This window comes from Ailuropoda melanoleuca, chromosome 13 (assembly GCF_002007445.2).
Source record: "Ailuropoda melanoleuca isolate Jingjing chromosome 13, ASM200744v2, whole genome shotgun sequence".
NCBI classification, from domain to species: Eukaryota; Metazoa; Chordata; class Mammalia; order Carnivora; family Ursidae; genus Ailuropoda; species Ailuropoda melanoleuca.
The window spans coordinates 14,405,799-14,425,021 of record NC_048230.1 but is presented as its reverse complement, the minus strand read 5'-3'; the positions used below and the strand labels follow the sequence as shown (position 1 = coordinate 14,425,021).

General features: G+C 39.7%; 1 protein-coding gene and 1 pseudogene across 1 annotated transcript; both read right to left on the bottom strand.

The window, feature by feature from the left end:
* Positions 1 to 5,175: 5,175 nt before the first annotated feature.
* On the bottom strand, positions 5,176 to 8,964 carry SRSF1 (serine and arginine rich splicing factor 1). Its single transcript, XM_034641362.1, has 4 exons — positions 8,643 to 8,964; positions 8,051 to 8,235; positions 7,508 to 7,680; positions 5,176 to 7,308 (listed from the first exon to the last, which is right to left on the bottom strand). The coding sequence occupies exons 1-4, from the start codon at positions 8,834 to 8,836 to the stop codon at positions 7,114 to 7,116; spliced, it is 747 nt and encodes a 248-aa protein (XP_034497253.1). The 5' UTR covers positions 8,837 to 8,964; the 3' UTR covers positions 5,176 to 7,113.
* Positions 8,965 to 17,981: 9,017 nt separating this feature from the next.
* On the bottom strand, positions 17,982 to 18,483 carry LOC109489053 (annotated as a pseudogene).
* Between the last annotated feature and the right edge of the window lie 740 nt (positions 18,484 to 19,223).

Here is a 19,223-nt window from a genome sequence, read left to right as displayed (position 1 = left end):
TCAAGGCAGAATGGCAGTTTTAAAATACAGTAGCAATACTCTGTGGGAACAGAGGAAGAACCAATAATGCATTTTCTTTTAAGCAAGTTAAGTGACTACTGTGCCAGACACCGTCTTGGTTCCTCAGAAAATAAAAATCCATGATGCAAGAAGTTTAAGTAGATGGCTGGATAGTGCAAACAAGCTAGGTGACATAGAGACACTACAGTAAAATACACAAGTCTGTGTCCACACACAAGGGAATGATTCTGCCCATATGATGGGTATTAAGTTTCCAGGAGGTAGTTTCTGAGGTACTACCCAAAGTTACACCTCTCTAAATGAGCAGAAAGCAAGCACTGCAGGACGAAGAAACAGTAGGACCAAATACAAGAAATGCTGGAGAAGGCCAAGTCCTGGGATACGGAGTACATTGGGGAGGGCTAGAGATGAGACTACAGGTAGGCTAGGGGCTAGGTTACCAAAGGGCTCAGCTGCCGTACTTCTAAGAATAACCTCCAAGCATTGAGGTTTCAAATAACTAGAGTAGAAAGTGAGAGGACACATTTTTCATTAAAAAAAAAAAAATTACCCTAGAAACAGTAGCTGGTGGACAGTTGGGGCTTGGGGTCAAGATACTAATGAATTTCTAACCACACTTGGCATTCATGGACCATACAGCAGATAGTATTAAGTCACATTTCTAAGCCAAACACTTCGGGGGCAGAAGAGATTCAGCCCAGGACTCTGAAGTCGTATTTAAAGGCTGTAGGTTATCTTTTGCTTAACGGATGCAGCAGTCTGTTCCTGTTTTAAACCTTAATCATTGCTGCAATTTGAAAGCTTATCCCAAACTTTGTGTTAAGGCTCCCCTAATACTCAGCATCCCAGGACACAATTCTGCCATGCCTCTGGCACTTTACAATCTCCAAGTTTAGCCTTTTCTTTTACAAAGGGAATGCTGGATTTTCAATCCTAGAATTTTGGTTTTAGAGTGTCTCTTCACAAGTTATATTAAGGAGTCCTCATAGCTAACATTCCTAGGATTAAGGATAGGAAATAACTAATCTAGAGCATTCTCAATCCAACTTGCACCAAGCCTACTAGTCAGCAACCACCTTCTGTGCCCTCATTTGCCACAGAAAATGTCAAGCAAGCAGACAAAAGCTCTACTGTGTAAACTTGATTTTCTTCTCTCCTGGAAAAATACTTTTGCTTTTAGCATCTTATTCTTCAAAGCAGACAAGTTTCTAACATAGTTTTACGGAGAGTGCTCCCATACCATTTTCTTGACTAAGTTAGATCAAGCGGGCCTAAGAAACTTTAATAGTATTTTCAGTGAATTTAAATAGGTTAAGTTTGGGTCCTTTACATTTTTTGCAATTTAGGTTATAGGGAAGGGGATGATGGGAATGACAAATGCTAAAGTGTTAATTCCCCAAAATTTTCAGCTGTCTTAATATAAAATGGCATTAAGTAAACATGACAAGAGAAATATGTGTATGGACCTTCTGATCACGAGATACTCTGTGCCTAATTAAGCCAGGCCTAGAAAATAAAAATATAAAGTCAACTTTATGAATAAGCAGGGTTTTAAGACACTAACACTCATTAAGTATTTCAGTAATGCTGAGAAGATGCCAGAAATGTTTCATGCCATTAAAAAAAAAAAAAAGACAAAGATCTCTGAAAACATATTCATTTTTCCTGAGATCAATTTTGTGCCTAGATTGCTATTTGCAGCACATCTACTCCTGTACCCAATTCTTACACTTCTGGCCTTACTTATCTGTACCTGTAGGTGTAGTGGGGAGGCAGAAAAACAAAGAGATTCATGTTTACAGCATTTTCTCTTAAGTCCCTGAATCTACTTTTCTTCTTTAGAGGTTCAGTACTAATAAAGCTCTGTTCAAGACCCAAAAGGATCCTTACTCAACAGATGAGAAGGCAGAGGTCAAGTTACAGGGCGAAAACTTACCCACCCCCAAAACCCCACCTAACTTTGGAGCTGATAGCATTAAGATAGTTGGTTTCCACCTTGCTTTAGGGATTCTTCGCAGTAGGGATACTTTCCTGGTTCATTCTGTATAATAGCTCCCTCTAGTGGCTACATGGTTTTCCCCAGCATTTACTCCAATAGGGGGAGAACAGAATTGTTAAAAAAAAAAAAAAAACAAAACAAAACTTACTAGACATTTGGCATCTCTTTAAGTTGTTTTGCTCGTATTTGGTGAAGAGGATAGCATTCTAGAGAGGCTCTCAATTTCTACTACTTTCATATTGATAGTTCTATCAATAGCTGATAGATAAACCACCTTTATGTACAGCTTTTGAAGTTACCAAGATGCATCCCCAAAGTCCTCAATCACAGGAGTGCTGGTTTAAGTATACTGCAACTTCTTGGGCCTCTATTTAAACCAAATTTTTGCCAGGATTACTATTTATTCAAGAGATGATCAAAATGAACATATGTTCCCTTATAATCTCATCACTTCATGCCAATTCCAGCTTCTCCTATAGGATATTGATCAATATTCCCATACTGAAAAAAAATTATCCCCAAAGAATATACCACTACATATACTAGGATGGCAGAATATTTCCTTCAGTGGAATACAATTATGAGTCCACTACAGCAACAGAATATAAAAAAATGTGGGTCATACCTTTTTTCTCGCGGCTGCTTCAGCCTAAAAAGACGGCAAACTTAGATCTCCATTAAGAAAGGATCCACACTTAACATGAAGCTTTAGCCCTCTATTCTACTAGAGTTCTCTAATCTCTTATCCAAACTCAAGGCGGCAGGTGTATTTGCAACTCAGAGCCATTCCCACTTTATGTAATTAAGTATGGTGTGTATATATATAGACTCTGTATCATGTAACACCGCCAGCAAAGCGTATGGCAACTGCGTAATGAAACCTCGGTATTTGTAGTCCCAGTTAAGTGTAAAATGAAGGCATCAATTCTGGTCAGGTTTCACATTCAACAACAAATTGTTTTCAGAATTTTTTGGATAAGAGATTGTGAACCAGTTTTCTACCTTTGCAATCTTTATACTGGGATGGAACTAAATGAAACCAAAGACCGGTTATGTTACAACAGAACTTCAGCCTAAAAGCCTCTTTCTTTTTAATACTATTTATGGTAAATACATACATAAAACTTAATTTGTAATTTCAGTACAACTTCATATACAAAGTGAAAAGACACGTAAGAAATTCATCTACACAGAAAACTTGGAAAAAAAAACAAAACAAAACCAAAACACCACACATCAGTCCTAATGAGCAAGAGGTTTCAAAGATAAAACTGAGAAAGCTGAAATTCTAGAATCATACTGAACTTAAACACTAAAGTGGACATGGGAGCACTCAATTTATGAAGGTATAAAACTTAGGGGGGAAACATTTTTAACAAAGAAAATCTGTTCATACAGTATTTAAAAAAAATTATTAAACAAATTTTTAAAATAAAATTCAGATCCCAAACAATTAGGAATCAGAAAATGGGTTTCTTACCTTTTTTTTCCAGAAGGATGTGGGCTGAACAGCAAGGTGGGTTATTCAATCTGACGCTATGAAAAATAATTGCTTCTTAAAGTTTTTCCTTGGTTAGAAAATAACAAACTAATTATAGGCTCCCTACACTATTATTCTAAAGAGACATAAATAGGGAGAGCAAAGGGGAACAATTCAGGGCTACTTTTTTAGTTCCAAAACAGTGCAACTTTCTTTTAACAGTTGCCAAAAAGGGTAGAAGTTTAGGGTTCATTTTCTAAGACCGAAAAACAAAGTCTCTATCTGCCCTCACGGCTTTTAGCTGTCTGGTCCAGTGACCACCTTCCTTCTATAAATACGCAGCCAAGTCCTCTATCTTCAGACAGCCTGTTATCAGACAGTATTTTCTATCTCACTTCAATTCTGAGACTGGGACTACTAAAGTTTTTCATAAAACACAGCTTTCAATTTAACTTAAATGCATTCAATCTTCAGTGAAGGTAATTTTCATCTTGGTCTGGTTGCCAACACATTCAATGAACACAGGCGTTAAGTCTAGCTCATATTAACCTTTCCATACTAACCTTTCCAACAGCTATACATTTAACAGCTTTGAATAATAAACATCTTTCTAACATTGTATTTTGAATTCTTGCATAAAAACTAGTAACTTCCTTAATCTAAACCAAGCTCTTTACTTACAAGTGCAATCTTAGTTTTGAACTTAATGTCCCTTCTCTTCCTCCTTATATTCCACAAGGTTCATCTAAATGTTCTGGTTGGGTGCCCTTACGCAAATCTACTGGGGCCCATTTCTTCTATTACCAAGATTATGTCTAGTTTTTCCTAGGTTTCAAATTATGTCACCTGCATAGTGGCCTTAAATTCAGCTTCCAACTCTGATTAGCATCCAAGGGAAATGTTAAGATTTAGTTATTTCTTTTGGGTGCAGAAAAAAATGTTTTGGTTTAGTTTTGACTAGCTATGAGGAAATCAAAAGAAAAAGATTAGGGATTTTAAGTAAAAATCTCCTCCCCCAACTCACTGAAAATTTAGCACCAAGGGGCTATCAAATAAAAAGATACAAGAACTAGCAGACTAAGATACAAATCACTGCTTTGGGATGTTTTGGATACAGAATAATCTTATGGTCGAGAAGGGTTTGCAAGCCAAAATTCTAAAGAAAGTCCATAACAATAAATAAGCAGTTGAAATTCTAGTGTATTACTCACACTTCAGAAAAAAATGTAATTTGTGTTAAGAATTCTAATCTGTGCTGAATTTAACATTCAATACTTACCAATTTTTGAGAAAAGCTTGAAAATCTCAAAGGCTATGCCCAAGTTAACATTAACTAGTCACTACCCAATTCTGCACAAAAGCCTATGTTGTCTAGATGATCACCAAAAAATACACACCTATGAATTTAATCATTTTTACCAAACTATGGGAAAATTATCTTTCAGAAACTAGATCATCCCGTTTACCGTATTATATACACAATTGCCTTATTCTTATCTCCCCCAAAAGACTTTCATAATTAACAGTAAGAGATGGCTAATTCCATTTATTAAAAATTACCTTTCAAGAACCTTCAATTTACTAACACATAACAGAATCTTATCCAAGTATTAACTGATAAACTATAGTCACCCAGTTAAAATTTTACATGAAGAGGAAAAAGGACAACCATGCATAGTTTTTTTAAAAAATGTTTATTTTTTTCAAAGAAAAACGGCAATAGCCAATTGGAAACCTACTTATTCTTCAACTCCAATTTTGTTCTTTAAATTTAGAAGTGACTTACTGATTTACTATTTTAAACAAACCCCCCCTTTTCCCCTTTAAATGTTTACCATCTACTCGTGCTGAATCCTTCCAAGGAGATTGCTCCAGCGTATTATCTCCAGGTCCTCGCTTTGCTCCTTTTACCAAAAAATGCAAAACACAATTCCATCGTGCATCTTAAGGGCTCCAATCGTCAAAAATAGGAAAAAAAAACATCTTTGGAATAGCCAATTAAGTTGAATAAAAAAAAAAAAATCCACACGAATGCGGTTTGGTTGGGGCAGGAATCCACTCCTATGTTCCTGGTAATCTGATCCCGCTCCATATCCTTGTAATTCATCCTCCCTATCCTATCCACATTATGATTTGAATCCAATGATCCAGCTCCAAGGATTGGGATCCAGTGAGCCCTCTCCAATCCAAACCTTTATAACCAGCAAAACCAAAAAAGAGGAGGCAAAATGTTAGATACTGTAATCAAAAAAGGTTTCTGGGGAATGATGAGTTATGTCTGTCATCAGTTTAACAGATGTACATCAATAACTATCAAATTCCCCAAAACAAGTTTCTGAATGGTGATCAGATAAATTTTAGAAACTTAATCATCATAGAGACTAATTGGAAGAAGCATTTTATATTTACAGTTCAACTGATAATGCCAACACTTGTTACTGTACAGCGTATTACAGGTTTTGTGGTTGCAAAAAGTTATGTAGTTGAATTTACTGGTACTGCTACCCACCCTAAGTCTACACTAAACCTAATGCTCCCATCTGCAATTTAATTTGTAAATTAAAGTTTTAAACATGAGTCAATTATGAATATTAGTTTAAAGGGAAAGGTGAGACTTAAAAGTATTCCCAACTAGATTATCTACACCAATACATTGGAATTCTCTATTTTGCTTTCATTTTGTCTTAAAAAAATGAAATAGCAACGCTATATCAGTCACACAGAGGACATGCAGATTTAGCAGTATTGATATTATACTCTATCTGGTTGGAATTAAAGACACCCTGTACCCACATGTACACCAACAGCAGGTCACACATTAACAGTTGTAACTAAGCACTGTGACAAATTAGCCAGTTCTTCCCACATTAGTCCCTATTAAAACAAAAAAGGGGGGAAGGGAGCAAATAAATTGTTACAAAATGGGCAATGTAATTTTGCCACAATTGCCAAGGTTTAAAGAGCAAAGCAATTGTAGCTAAAGATAACTGCATTAAGATGTTTGCAAGTGTTTTAAAGTAGACTTGTATATATATATATATATATATATAATCACTTTTAACCCTTGTCTTTTAGTATAAGGTCAATACTGCCAATTTCATCTGTGACAATAGCACTTGGAGTCATACCATTGCCTCCATTATTGATCTGATCCTCCTCAATCCTCCTTTGACAATCCTAAAATGATTGAAATGTGCTCCACAATCCTTAATCCAAAGCATTCTTAATCCATCTCTTCAGATATGTCTACAGAAAGACACATGAAAAGCAAGATAAACATAAGAACTTCCCCAGGTAAGATAACCACAAACACCCCCAACATCCCAGTTCACACAAACCAGAGCAGAATAGACATTTACACGATATCACAGTCTGAAGAGCATGGAGAGTTAACTAAATTTAAACAATCCTGTCTATGACATCACTTAAAATACAATTTATCAGACATGAGGGGAATGTAGATGTTAGGAGCAGGGGGATATTACACAAGAATGCAATTCAACACTTTAGCCCATTCTGAACAAAACAGTTTGAATTAAAAAATGAAAAGATTGTACTGAGTAAAGGAAAACTGTATACAACATGGGTTCTACAAAAAGTGTCACCAATCATCTTATGTACGAGAGCGAGATCTGCTATGACGGGGAGAATAGCGTGGTGATCCTCTGCTTCTCCTTGGGGAGTAACTGCGACTCCTGCTGTTGCTTCTGCTACGGCTTCTGCTACGACTACGGCTTCGAGATCGGGATCTTCCATAACTTGGACTTCTGGGCCCATCAACTTTAACCCGGATGTAGGCAGTTTCTCCCTATTGAATAGACAGAACTTTCGATTGAAAGATCTAAGCGTTCATCTGTCTTCAGGCATGCTGAACGAATACAATGTAACTAAAACCAGGAATCTGGTACTTTACTTGGACACCCGTGCCTGAATCTTACCTTCAAATTCCACTGTTAAGACCACTGTATCCAATTCTGGCCAAAGAAAAGAATAAGTGTAAAACCTACCTCATGAGATCTAAACTTAGTGTTATCCAGTTTTCGAACTGCATAGGTCATATCTTCTTTCCGTACAAACTCCACGACACCAGTGCCATCTCGGTAAACATCAGCATAACATACATCACCTGCTTCACGCATGTGATCCTTTAAATCCTGCCAGCTTCCACTTGGAGGCAGTCCTAAAAAAGTATTTTTTTCAATACCAATCACCCTAAATTTCACATTAAACTTAAAATTTACACTAGAACAAAGACTACTTTAAAATAAATGATTAGATTCAAAATCCTAGGTAGACAGACAGTCGTTTATTAAAATTCTGGAATCCAAAGTCCAAAATTATCTGTAAAGATCTTCACATCCAACCTAATGGTAAGTTAAATAAGTAGTATATTGGTACACCTCCACTACAGTAATCCTTGTTTGCTAAATTCACCCAAGAAACTTAAGACCTACCACAAAAACTTGCATTTGTCAAAACTGGTCACTCAAGGAAAAACTTAAAAGTGGTTCCTATCCCTTCACAACAACCCTCACGAAAAATAAACTCACCGGAGACAACCACTCTGTTTTCAGAACGCCTGGATGGGGGACCATAGCGGCCTCGGGGAGCCCCGCCACCTCCACCCCCGCCGCCGCCTCGGCCTGTACCACGGCCGCTTCGAGGAAACTCCACCCGCAGACGGTATCCATCGTAATCATAGCCGTCGCGACCATACACCGCGTCTTCCGCGTCTCTGCGTGATCACAGAAAGCAAAAGGTGTAAGAATAACACCCGGGAGGGGCAGCTAACTCAGTCAGGAACTAGCGGCCCCCGCACATGCGCACCCAGCGTGGAAGAGCCCACATGCGCTGCATAATAGGAATGGCCCCTCCCCCACCCAGAAGCACGCCAGCCTCCAGACCACTACACCAGCCCTCGGCGCCTCAGTTTCCCGCTCCGAGACGGAGAGTCCGCTCTGGGGACGTCCGTGGGCCCAGCCACCAGAGAAGCCATAGCGACTCGGCTCCTTACTCGGCTCCTGCATTGGCGATATCGTCTTACCCCCAACCTAACAGCCCACCTCCCCATTCTCTGTATCAAGGCCTTCCCCAACTACTTCAACTTATTGCCTCAAGGCGGCAAGCCCCGGACCGCCTCACCGAGGGTCCTCGAACTCAACGAAGGCGAAGGGCGGTCCTCCGCGGCGATTCTTGAGATCGATGTCGCGGATAGCACCGTATTTGTAGAACACGTCCTCAATGTCCTTGGTTCGGATGTCTGGAGGTAAGTTACCCACGTAAATGCGGCAATCGTTGTTCCCTGCCGGGCCACGAATCACACCACCTCCCGACATGGCGGCGACGAAAAGCGCGGACTCGAGAACAGGCCTTCCCACCAAGCCTAGCGCACGGCAGAGCGAGCCCGCAGCGACACCACGTCTCCCGCGGCCCCTCCAAAATGGCGCCTTTATCAGCTCGGCGCACGGATATGGGGGGAGGGAGGAAGAGAAGCGGGAGGAAGCAGCTATTCGACATCAGTACGCATGCGCAAGAGCGTAACGGGTGCTGCGAAAGGTACGCTCACGCATGCGCGACGTCACCCTCCGCGCGAAGGGAGAAAAAAGTTCCTCGCGTTCCCTATTTGCGGAGTGGTTTGCAAGTGAAGTGACCGGCCGTTTGGTAAAAATTAATCACAGATTCCTCGTTAAAGGGGTTACTAATCCCTGACGAGTCTTAAAAGACAGTCAGTTTTTCCAAGAATGAGTCTCTTTAAAACGAGTCTGCGCCTTGAAAGCATTGGGTGAAACCTACCCTTGAGCCTTGTCCCACAATGCTCTGCGGCGTTAACGGCCTTTGGCGGGAAAGACTGCTGGGGGCGGAGCTAAGGGGGGAGGGACCTGGCGGTTGCTCCGGAAACGCGAACATCCTTGGAGAGTGCAGCTGGTTTGGGAGCTCCGCTCCTGGTGCTTCAATGCCCAGCCAAGGCGTGACACTGTCTTCCTGCCCTTTCTCCTCAGCACAGGCCGTGGTTTGCTTAGACAAGTGTCTTGATTTAGAGCAACCCAGTTTAGAATCCTTAGTAAATACTCTACACTAAGTAGCGTTCCACCGTTGGTTCAAAACTTAACTTTGTTTAGCTCAGTTCAGCACACCTTGATCGAGTGGCGGTGGTTCAAGCCCTGACCAGTCAACCAGGACTCAGACCTCAGCTTCTCTTTCATCGCCTACCGCTAGGCCTAGTGCAGAGGAGAGGTCCAGTGAAGGTTTGAAGAGCGAATTGTGCCTGTTATGTATCCAACCCTTTCAAAGATCAAGAAAAAGCGTGTGTGTTTGCAGAATTCTGAAGTTTGTTCCTCTTTCTGAACTCATTCCCGGCCCTTTCAGGTAATACGTAGACGAGCAAAATGGATGTGTGAGAACTGTGACCCCTGGAGACCACAGCTGCTGCTTAGGACTGATCCCACTTGCACGCTGGCCCAGGGAGATAAGAATTTGTTACATTTTTTCCAGCGACATCTGAAATCTGGATTTTTATGTGAAATGTTGGGATTTTAAAATATTAGTAACGGATTCAATTTTTAAGAAAACGCTGCAGTCATAAATATGCTAAAACATCTGCACCCTGAGTGTAAGGAGGATTTTCTTCAGATTATGTGTCTGTTTATAACAGTCCCCAAGGATGTGAGGCAGAGATACTCTAAAACATTATTAAAACTGGACTAAGAACTCAGGGGGAATGGGAAAATAAGGGGGGAGGAATTAAGATGAAGTCATGGGTAAGGTTACTATACAAAATGCCTGCAGTAATTGCCTGGCCAGTTACTAAAGATGGACTGCAAATTTGACTCCAGTCATCCCAGAAGTCGTAGTAAAGAAGGGAACACAGGGGCGCCTGGGTGGCACAGCGGTTAAGCATCTGCCTTTGGCCCATAAAATCTTCAAAAAAAAAAAAAAAAAAGGGAACACAAGTATGTTCAAAATCCTAAGTGCCTTTGAGATTGAAAAATAAATAGCTTATTTAGAAGGCCAATGTCTTCTTAGTTCTAAAAGTTGATTGAGTGCATTTTACAAATGTCTCTGATCCCAAAATACAAATTCAATTTGATCCTGAACAGATTCATAGAGGATCTTTGGTGGTCCTTGAACTTTCTGTGATGGTTTCTAAAATTATGCATATATGTGCATGTTCTTTTTCTGCAAAGAGGATTTGAAATTTTAATCAGATTCTTAAAGGGGTCTGTAGATTACCAAAGGGAAGAGAACCTCTGAAAATTTTAGAGGAAAGGACAGACTGTCTTTTAGACCATCCTTCATTGATTATCTTTCAATATTTTTGAAACTGAGCTTTTAATAAAAAAAAGAACCTGATAATTTTTAAAATGAGAAGCTGACCAAAAAAGACACATTTCAACAAATTTATTCAGTTTCTAGCACTGTCCTGTTCAGTTAGTAGCAGAAAAGATAGTTTTTTAAAAATTGCATGCATATCATGTATTGAATAGTTATTTAGTGAGCACATTTTCTGTTATTTTATCCATCCACTTAGAATTATGTAGGCTCATCTTCTGTTGATTAATGTTAAGTAATGATAACTGAAGTGATTTAAACATAGGTGCTTTTAATTTCAAGGCATTTTTGTTCCAGAAAAATAAGAAAATTGTGAATTTGCTTTGATTTATTCTTGTCTAATTTCATGCAATCACTTTCTGATGTTCAGTTCAGAGGAATACAAGTAGAATTTAATATGGAGTGAATAAGACATTCTTGTTCCTCTATTGACTTACTGTATTTGAATGTAACCAAATTATAGATTCTGGGGTCCATGATGAAGTCAGGATGTAGCAGGAAAAATCTGAATGGCTGTTTATCCAGGTCTCCCAGGATGACATTAGTTTGGTGACTATTAGAGTTAAGGGTGTGATTTTTATTTTTTTTAAGATTTATTTATTTGAGAGAAAGAGCATGAGCGTAGGGGTGAGAGGCAGAGGGAGGAGAGAAAGAATCTCGAGCAGACTCCTGGCTGAGCACGGAGCCCACCGCAGGGCTTGATCTCAGGATCCTGAGATCACGACCTGAGCCGAAACCAAGAGTCAGAAGCTTAATCAGATTGAGCCACCCAGGTGCCCTGAGGGTGTGGTCTTAAAATCAGTATCCCAGAGTTGATTAACATATTTTAGTCCACAAGAGTAAAAAAAACAAGACAGCAAGTAAACCAAACCATTTGTGCATTTGTTGGGTGGTGGGGAGTAGGGGGAGCAGATTCATTTTTGGTGACAGGATGCTCGGATTGTACATGCCAAGATAACTCTTCGCAGGTCTGGAAAACAAATCAGGCAGTTGCTTAGTGAATGAGGAATTCAAGCAAAATGAGGCAAATTGTTTTGAGAGATCTCGTTCAGACAATGGTGAGACCTGAGAAAATGACCCCCACCCCGCCTGAGTATACCTCTTCCAAGACAGGAAAATTCATACTCCCCTGGATTTTTTGTGTCTGTTTCCAGGATAATGATACTGTGTAAAGATTGGCAATTTTTTTTTTTTTTTAAGTAGGCTTGACATCCAGCACGGACCCCAATACAGGGCCCGAACTCAGGACCCTGAGATCAGGAGCTGAGATAAGATCAAGAGTCAGATGCTCAACCAAATGAGCCCTGGCAATTCTCTTTCCGTGGGCTGATCTTCACATAAACCTTGTCTAAGCAGCATACTGGACAATTGATTAGATTTCTGCTGATTTCCAACCACTTCCCATTTGCCTCCCGAGATTACATCCTCATCTGAATTAGGGGTTCAGAGTGTTTGTCAACTCCTTCCTCAGTTACTCATTCACTGGCAGTTTTAAGGATTGTTCCCACAGCCAGCTAATTTATGGAGTCTGCATTTTACCAGCTTAATCCTCAGAAGTTGCCATATTTTCAACACTGTTGTTGCTGTTTATAAAAAGTTACTTCCTCAAAAACTTTTAAATGTTTTCGATTCAATCTAGTAAGTATATACTAGTGTCAGCACTGTATTTTACCCTGGAAATATTTACTTGAGGAAAAAAAAGGGTTGAAGTCACAGAACCCAGTTTTTCAGTTAGTTGCCGAACACTTAAATTCTCTAAACCTGTGGTGACAGTTACGCAACTCTGTAAATATACTAAAAATCATTGAATTGTACACAGAGCGAATGAATTGTATAGTATGTAAATTATAACTCAATAAAATCGTTTTTCAAAATGACTGGGGAAAATTATTTACAAAATCGGCAAAATCACTCTCCAGTACCATTTCTCTAAAGGTATCGTAGGAGATAGGGAGTATTGTAATTTGCACTGAAATGTGGCTTTCCAAATCTGGAAATTCTGTTTTCCATATTCATGTGTCAATCCTTACTGTCTTCCGTGGAGATAACTGTTACTTTTACTGGGTAAAGATACAAAAGATTAGGAGTACTTGATTCTACTGGATACAGGAGTTTCCTCCAGGAATGGTTGATTTGCATGACTCTGTTCCCTTGTTCCACTTGTTTTAGTGCTCAATATTCTTTGAAAAAGGAAGAAACAGTATATATCTTATTTCATTTATATTTGTCTCATCTCTAGTAAACTATATTTTTGAGGACAGATTTCTGCTTTAACTTCTTTATTACCAGTAAAATCTCTGTTAAAATGATATTATTGACAATTTACTGACTGCTTTTTGAAAGAGATGGGCCGTTAGATGAGCAGAATGTTGTTTCTATGGAAACCTCGTCATGTTGCTACCAGTGGATAGACACAATGGGTACAAGGATTGTTTTCATTTCACAGTGTAAAAATGATGGCCGCTTTATAGGCCCAAATAGGTCCTCTAATAATGTAGTCTTGGTAATCTTATTTGAGGACTGGCTTCCCGTATTCTTTGGGTCCTCTTGTTTTGTTTTTGGCTAATTCTTCCCATCATTAATAACAATAAGATATGATTTTGCCAGAAACCAGCTTTTAAGATGATCTGTTACAAAGAGATGTATTTTCACCACATCTTCCTCTTCCTATTAATATTACGACTCCCTCTTTTTGCTCAGTTCTTCCCCTTAAAAATTAAAACTGCAATTCGTGTTGTACATTTCCTAATTGGAGTAAATGGCTCTTTAAGGAATTTTATAAAAAACGAAGCAGATATGCTTTTTTTGCCAAAAATGCTACCTTTTTTTGACAAACCTTACAGCCTAAGTCCAATGTAAGTGTTAGCTATGATTATTAGTAGCACTGGTATTAGAGGTTAATAATGCTACCAAGTATGCTGGAAATGATTTCAATAAAATTTATTTATATGAGGTTTTGGTTTTTTCTTTATTCTAAAAGGTATCCCAGATTAGCTGAAAAGTCACAGAATTAACTTTTCTAGATTTACTTGCAGAGTGGAGTCGTTGCAACTAGACTACATGGCCCACAAGCCTAAAATATTTACTGTCTGGCTCTTTATGGAAAAAGTTCACCAATCTCTAACCAAGAAGAAAATGACTTGCTTTTGTGATTTTTACTTAAACTGAATTCAAAACTTCAGTTTTGTCATGGCCTCCCCCCACCCCAGTTGTTTTTGTCATGGGTAATATTTTACGTTGTTAACATTTGTCACCATAACTAATACACTTTTTTAAATTAATACATTTTTTTTTTACACATACTTCATCAGCCAATACTACAATTTAGCAATAGGGTACCAAGAACTGGTGGAAACCAACTGCCCTGCCAGTGGGAACAGCTTTGAAGAGGAGGTGTTCTGCTCCATTGGGTTGCATTCTTTTGTAGTCTAGTTGACTCAAAATTGCCAGTGCAAGAGTGCAGTTTTGTGTAACCATTCTTTTTTTTTTTTTTTTAAGGAGGGTGGTGGTCACAGCACCTTCCTTTTTTTTTTCTTTTTTTTTTTAAGATTTTTATTTATTTAAGAGAGAGAGAGACAGCCAGTGAGAGAGGGAACACAAGCAGTGGGAGTGGGAGAGGAAGAAGCAGGCTCCCAGCAGAGGAGCCCGATGTGGGGCTCTATCCCAGACCGCTGGGATTATGCCCTGAGCCAAAGGCAGACGCTTAATGACTAAGCCACCCAGGCGCCCCTGTGTAACCATTCTTGCATTAAAGTAATGTGGCATGCAGAGTTCATAACAGGTTTTGTTCTAAGTAAATATCTATTACTGTCCACTCATTGTGGAATTTGCAGATGAAATTTCCAAAATTCGCAGATTATATTCTACAGTTCTGGGATCCCACCAGCTTTCAGGCTGGTACTGGCACTGCCCTGCTGGCCCCAGAGGTGATACCTGTGTAGTCCACAATCTAGACCCATGCCCATGGGGCTCTTCCTTGCCTGGCTTGCACCTGCTTCCATGTGGCCAGGAGCCATTCTGCCTCTCCAGCTGTAATTCCTTCCAAGTTATTTTCTGCTCTTTGTGGAATCCAGCCTCCAGGGGAGAAAAAAATTCTTTCCTTTGGCTCAGAGTCTCCATTTCCTGTCTTAGGATCTATCTTTATATGAGGTGAGAGTGAGAATGCTTGCCTTTAGAGGAACTTCCTCTCTCCTGCAGGAATATACCTCTCCCTCCATCTCATTCATCAGGTCTTAATGAGCCAACATGGATTTTCTGAAGTCTGGATTGTTCACAATTAGCATCACATGTAGGACAATCTCAGTACATAGTCAAGGATGAACCTTGCCAGCCAAACATAGTCCAGTACATTTTTCCTTTTCCAGTTCCAGTTCCTCTAATGAGAGTTGAAAAACAAGTCTGGATGTCCTTTATGTGGCCTTTTGGGTCCCAGGTTCTGATGCAGTGCAAGCCACATCTTAAATCACATACTCATCCCCACAAAAACATCTACATCAGTGACGAGGTAAGAAACATTTCTATTTGTACATTCCTAATCCCCCGTAATAATTTTACAGTGATGGGGCGCCTGGGTGGCTCAGTCGGTTATGCGTCTGCCTTCCACTCAGGTCATGATCCCAGGGACCTGGGAGCAGAGCCTCACATGAGCCTCCCTTCAGGCTCCCGGGAATCAGCTTCTTCCTCTGCCCCTCCCCTTGTGCTCCCTCCCTCTCTCTCTCTCTAAAATAAATAAAATCTTAAACCAGATTTTTTTTTACAGTGGCATAGCACGTATTCACCAAGCACAATTTATATGCCCAAGTAATATATTCAGCTTCTCTATCTAAAATAATCTGCATTTAGAAAAAAGCTTTCTTTATAGTTTTTCTCAAAATGAGCAAGTGGGTGTTGCTTTAAATTCGTGCAACTAGAAAGCCCCATTAGGTGGGCTTCTTAGCACAAAAGAAACAGTTTAAAGGATTATTCAGATCTTTCACCTGTATGAATAGAATAACTGCTCATGACTCTAACTTTTTTTTTTTTAGTTTCAACTAAATACAGATTAAAAAAAATTACAGGCATGTCTTCCAATAATATTTTATCAAGTCACTGTTGCAGAGTGTTTCTTATAAATTCTTAGTTTGCAAGTACACATATGAATATTTGGGGCTGTAGTTACAATTCCATCTGACAATGTACTCTTCAAATACTCTGATTGCCCCTTAAGAAAATCTCGCTCTCATTGTTGATGCAGCAATTTGTATTCAACCATCTGAATGCCAAAGCCACGCCCCCACAGATTCAGTCTTGCCTGCAGAGTGCCTATCATTTTTGAGCCTTTGTTCTAAGTCAGAGGGATAAAGCAATAGAGGCTCTCACCAAACATGATTTGCGTTGTACCAAGTTCTTAAAGTGGTTTCCAAAGTTTACACCGCTATGAACAGTAAAAAAAAAAAACCTCCCTATATCAACCAACTTTTGTTAGGTAAGCCTTCAATTATAAAACAACCCCCAGAAATTTCAGTGTCTTCCCAAAAGGTTTACTTCTTACTTGTTATCTAATGGCAACCAAGGGCGAGCAGAGGCACTCCCCTCCATATCTGATTCTGGAATCCAGAAGTCTGGTCTGGTGTGATGGGCTTTTGTTTAAATCCCTTATACCATCGACTGGTGTGATTTTGCATAAGTTCCTTTACTTGCTTACGCTTCTGTTTCTTCATCTATAAAATGGGGATAATAAGGGTACTTTTAGGGTTGTTGTAAAGATAAAAATGTGATAACATGTAGAAATCAACTAGTAGTAGAGTGCCTTGCACACAGAAGCTCTCGCTGATTTCACATTGCTTTTCATTCAGGCTCTGAACACCTGTGCCCTTGGGTTATCAACATTTGTGCTTCAGATGCTGGTCCACTTTACTATTCTTTGGAGGGAGGAATAAATAAAACTCAACTTTGTCTTGTGACTAACTTGATATTGTGGGGATATAGCTTAGTAGAAAGGAGATTGAAGTTCTTGTCTTAATTAAGTTTGTTTGTTTGTTCTCAGGGCAGAGATGTGGCCTATGCTGGAAAAAAAAAAAAAAAAGGTGAGAAATTCCCTCCATGTATCACATAGAGAAAGAAGAGTGTCCCTGGCCACTGGGAGGATGCAGGACACATCGTCAAGTGCTACCCAAATATATAATTGGAGGAAATATGATGTAGCTCTTTTGCCTCTCTCTGTTTCTGAAGAATGTCTCCCTTGTGGAAAAGCTGACAGGATGATAAAAACCTCCTGATTAATGTAATGCTTTTCTCTGTTGCTCAGAGATTGTGTGTGTGTGTGTGTGTGTGTGTGTGTGTGTGTTTAAAAAACTAGTTGGAAAAACATCTCAGGTTCCTCCTTGCTGATCTGTTTCGTGCGCTGTGCAACAACCTATTCTTATTATAACAGTACGGACTCTGGAAGTGAGCAGATCTGAATTTGAATCCTGACACCTTCACATGCTTGTTATATTATCCAGGGCATCTAAATGAATGTCCTTTTATTCATCAATTCATCTATTCGTGTATTCATTCTCATTCTGAACATTTATCGAGCACTCTTGCTACGCCAGGCCCTGGGCTGGACTTGAGGGGTACGAGCATAAGGAAACATGACACCAACCCAGGACAGTTTGCCTTTGGTCTACCACGGTAGCCTACAAAGTTTCCTGACCACTCATACTATCATGAAAACATTTTTGAGCGCAAGCCTCTCATGTATGTACATTTTTAGATATTATGTACATGACTTCTGCACTATCATATTGTGTACATAATAAGACATTTGATTACAAAACATGGTATTTTGGGGTGACTGGGTGGCTTAGTCCGTTGAGTGTCTGTCTCTTGATTTCGGCTCAGGTTGTATCTCGGGGTTGTGGGATTAAGCCCCCACGTTGGGCTCCCCGCTGGGCATGGAGCCTCTTGAAGATTCTCTCTCTCTCTCCCTCTGCCCCTCCCACTCTCTTTCTCTAAAAAAAAAAAAAAGGTATTTTATCACATACTATGGGTGTATAAACCCAGTTTTAAAGGCCACTGGTCTAGTGGTAAGCTTTTCTGAACTTCACTTTCTTTCTGTTTTGTTGTTTTTGTTGTTACATGACTTAACGCGTTTACGATAGGCTAGCAGTGTTTCAGATGGTGGAGCTTCTACTGGTCTTTCAACTCCTTTAGTCTTCTGGTGGCCGACTTTGCTGTGAGGGCAGAAGCAGCGCTGCTGGTCCAGGTGCCTCCAGCTACGTTTTCCTGAAGGCACCGCAAAGCCAGATCCCCACAGCTCATCTCTTCCTCTTGGTTTTGCCACAGAAGGAGCAGGTGTACTTGGTGTACTGGCTTATTTCAATCTTCTTCCCCATTTTTCTGAGGAAGGCACCAGAACGGGTCCCATATTTACCAACGATTCCAACCTTCTTGATGTGTGTAGCCGTGTCCCCACAAGCTAGGTCTGAGCCCAGAGACGAAGAGAGGCAGTTAAACTTCACTTTCTTCATCTTTAAAATTGTGATGATGAAATCTTTCTCATGGTATTGTTGCTCATTTATTCACTCAACAAATTTCATTGAGCACTCTCCGATATTAGATTCTGTCTGAGGGACTGGAGGGAGCGATAAATGTCAGTTGTATTTTTTTAATGTCTAAGGGGAGATTTCTGTTGGAGGGGGTTCCTATTTATACTTATGTTTTAATTGATATTCAATATATTAAAACTCTTATCTAGTTTCTCAAGTCTTTATGATCAACTCAACATCTTGGTAATTATTAATCCTGTCATATGTTGTATAAAGATAAGTTCCATTACTTTTACTTACTCTATGATTAATGCTCAATTAATACTTACATTTAAAAGATTAAATCCTCAACATTTAGCATACCGAGTAAGTAGTTCATCAAGTTTCACTAAACATTTAAAGTAATTACATATTTAGTATAACTGATTCTCTCAAACCTTTCAAATTCCTAACATTAGTCCTATATTAGGGTTCAATGTAGGAAACGAACATACTCTAGGTGTCTCAAGCAGAAAGGGGTTAAATATAGGACATTAGATAATTGTCAAATTGTTGGAAGCAATGGAGGAATGGACTCAAGGCATACCTCTTGGGTGACTTCCACAGCACTGCAGAACTGATCTATCAAGGATGTTGCTTCCTCTGTCGCCATCAGGAAACTGGAGATCAGAGGCCAGAACCTGAACTACTGAGACAAAAAAATCTTGCATACTGCCTAAGACACCATTCAGGGGTCATAGAACTGCGACGAGGAAGCCATAGTAGCCACCACCACAATTACAATTGCCTTGTCACTGAATTGTGCTCTTGGGCTGCCACTGCCGCGCTTGTCTGTCAACACTCAAGAAGCTAGAGACTGGATACTGGCAACCCCAAATTATAC

What these genes read in the sequence shown, in the direction of transcription:
- SRSF1 (XM_034641362.1), bottom strand. Translation starts at nt 8,836, where the DNA reads ATGTCGGGAGGTGGTGTGATTCGTGGCCCGGCAGGGAACAACGATTGC. An exon ending in GTTGAGTTCGAGGACCCTCG is followed by an intron (nt 8,236 to 8,642) that starts GTGAGGCGGTCC and finishes GTGATCACGCAG; the next exon opens with AGACGCGGAAGACGCGGTGT. An exon ending in AAACAGAGTGGTTGTCTCCG is followed by an intron (nt 7,681 to 8,050) that starts GTGAGTTTATTT and finishes ATACTTTTTTAG; the next exon opens with GACTGCCTCCAAGTGGAAGC.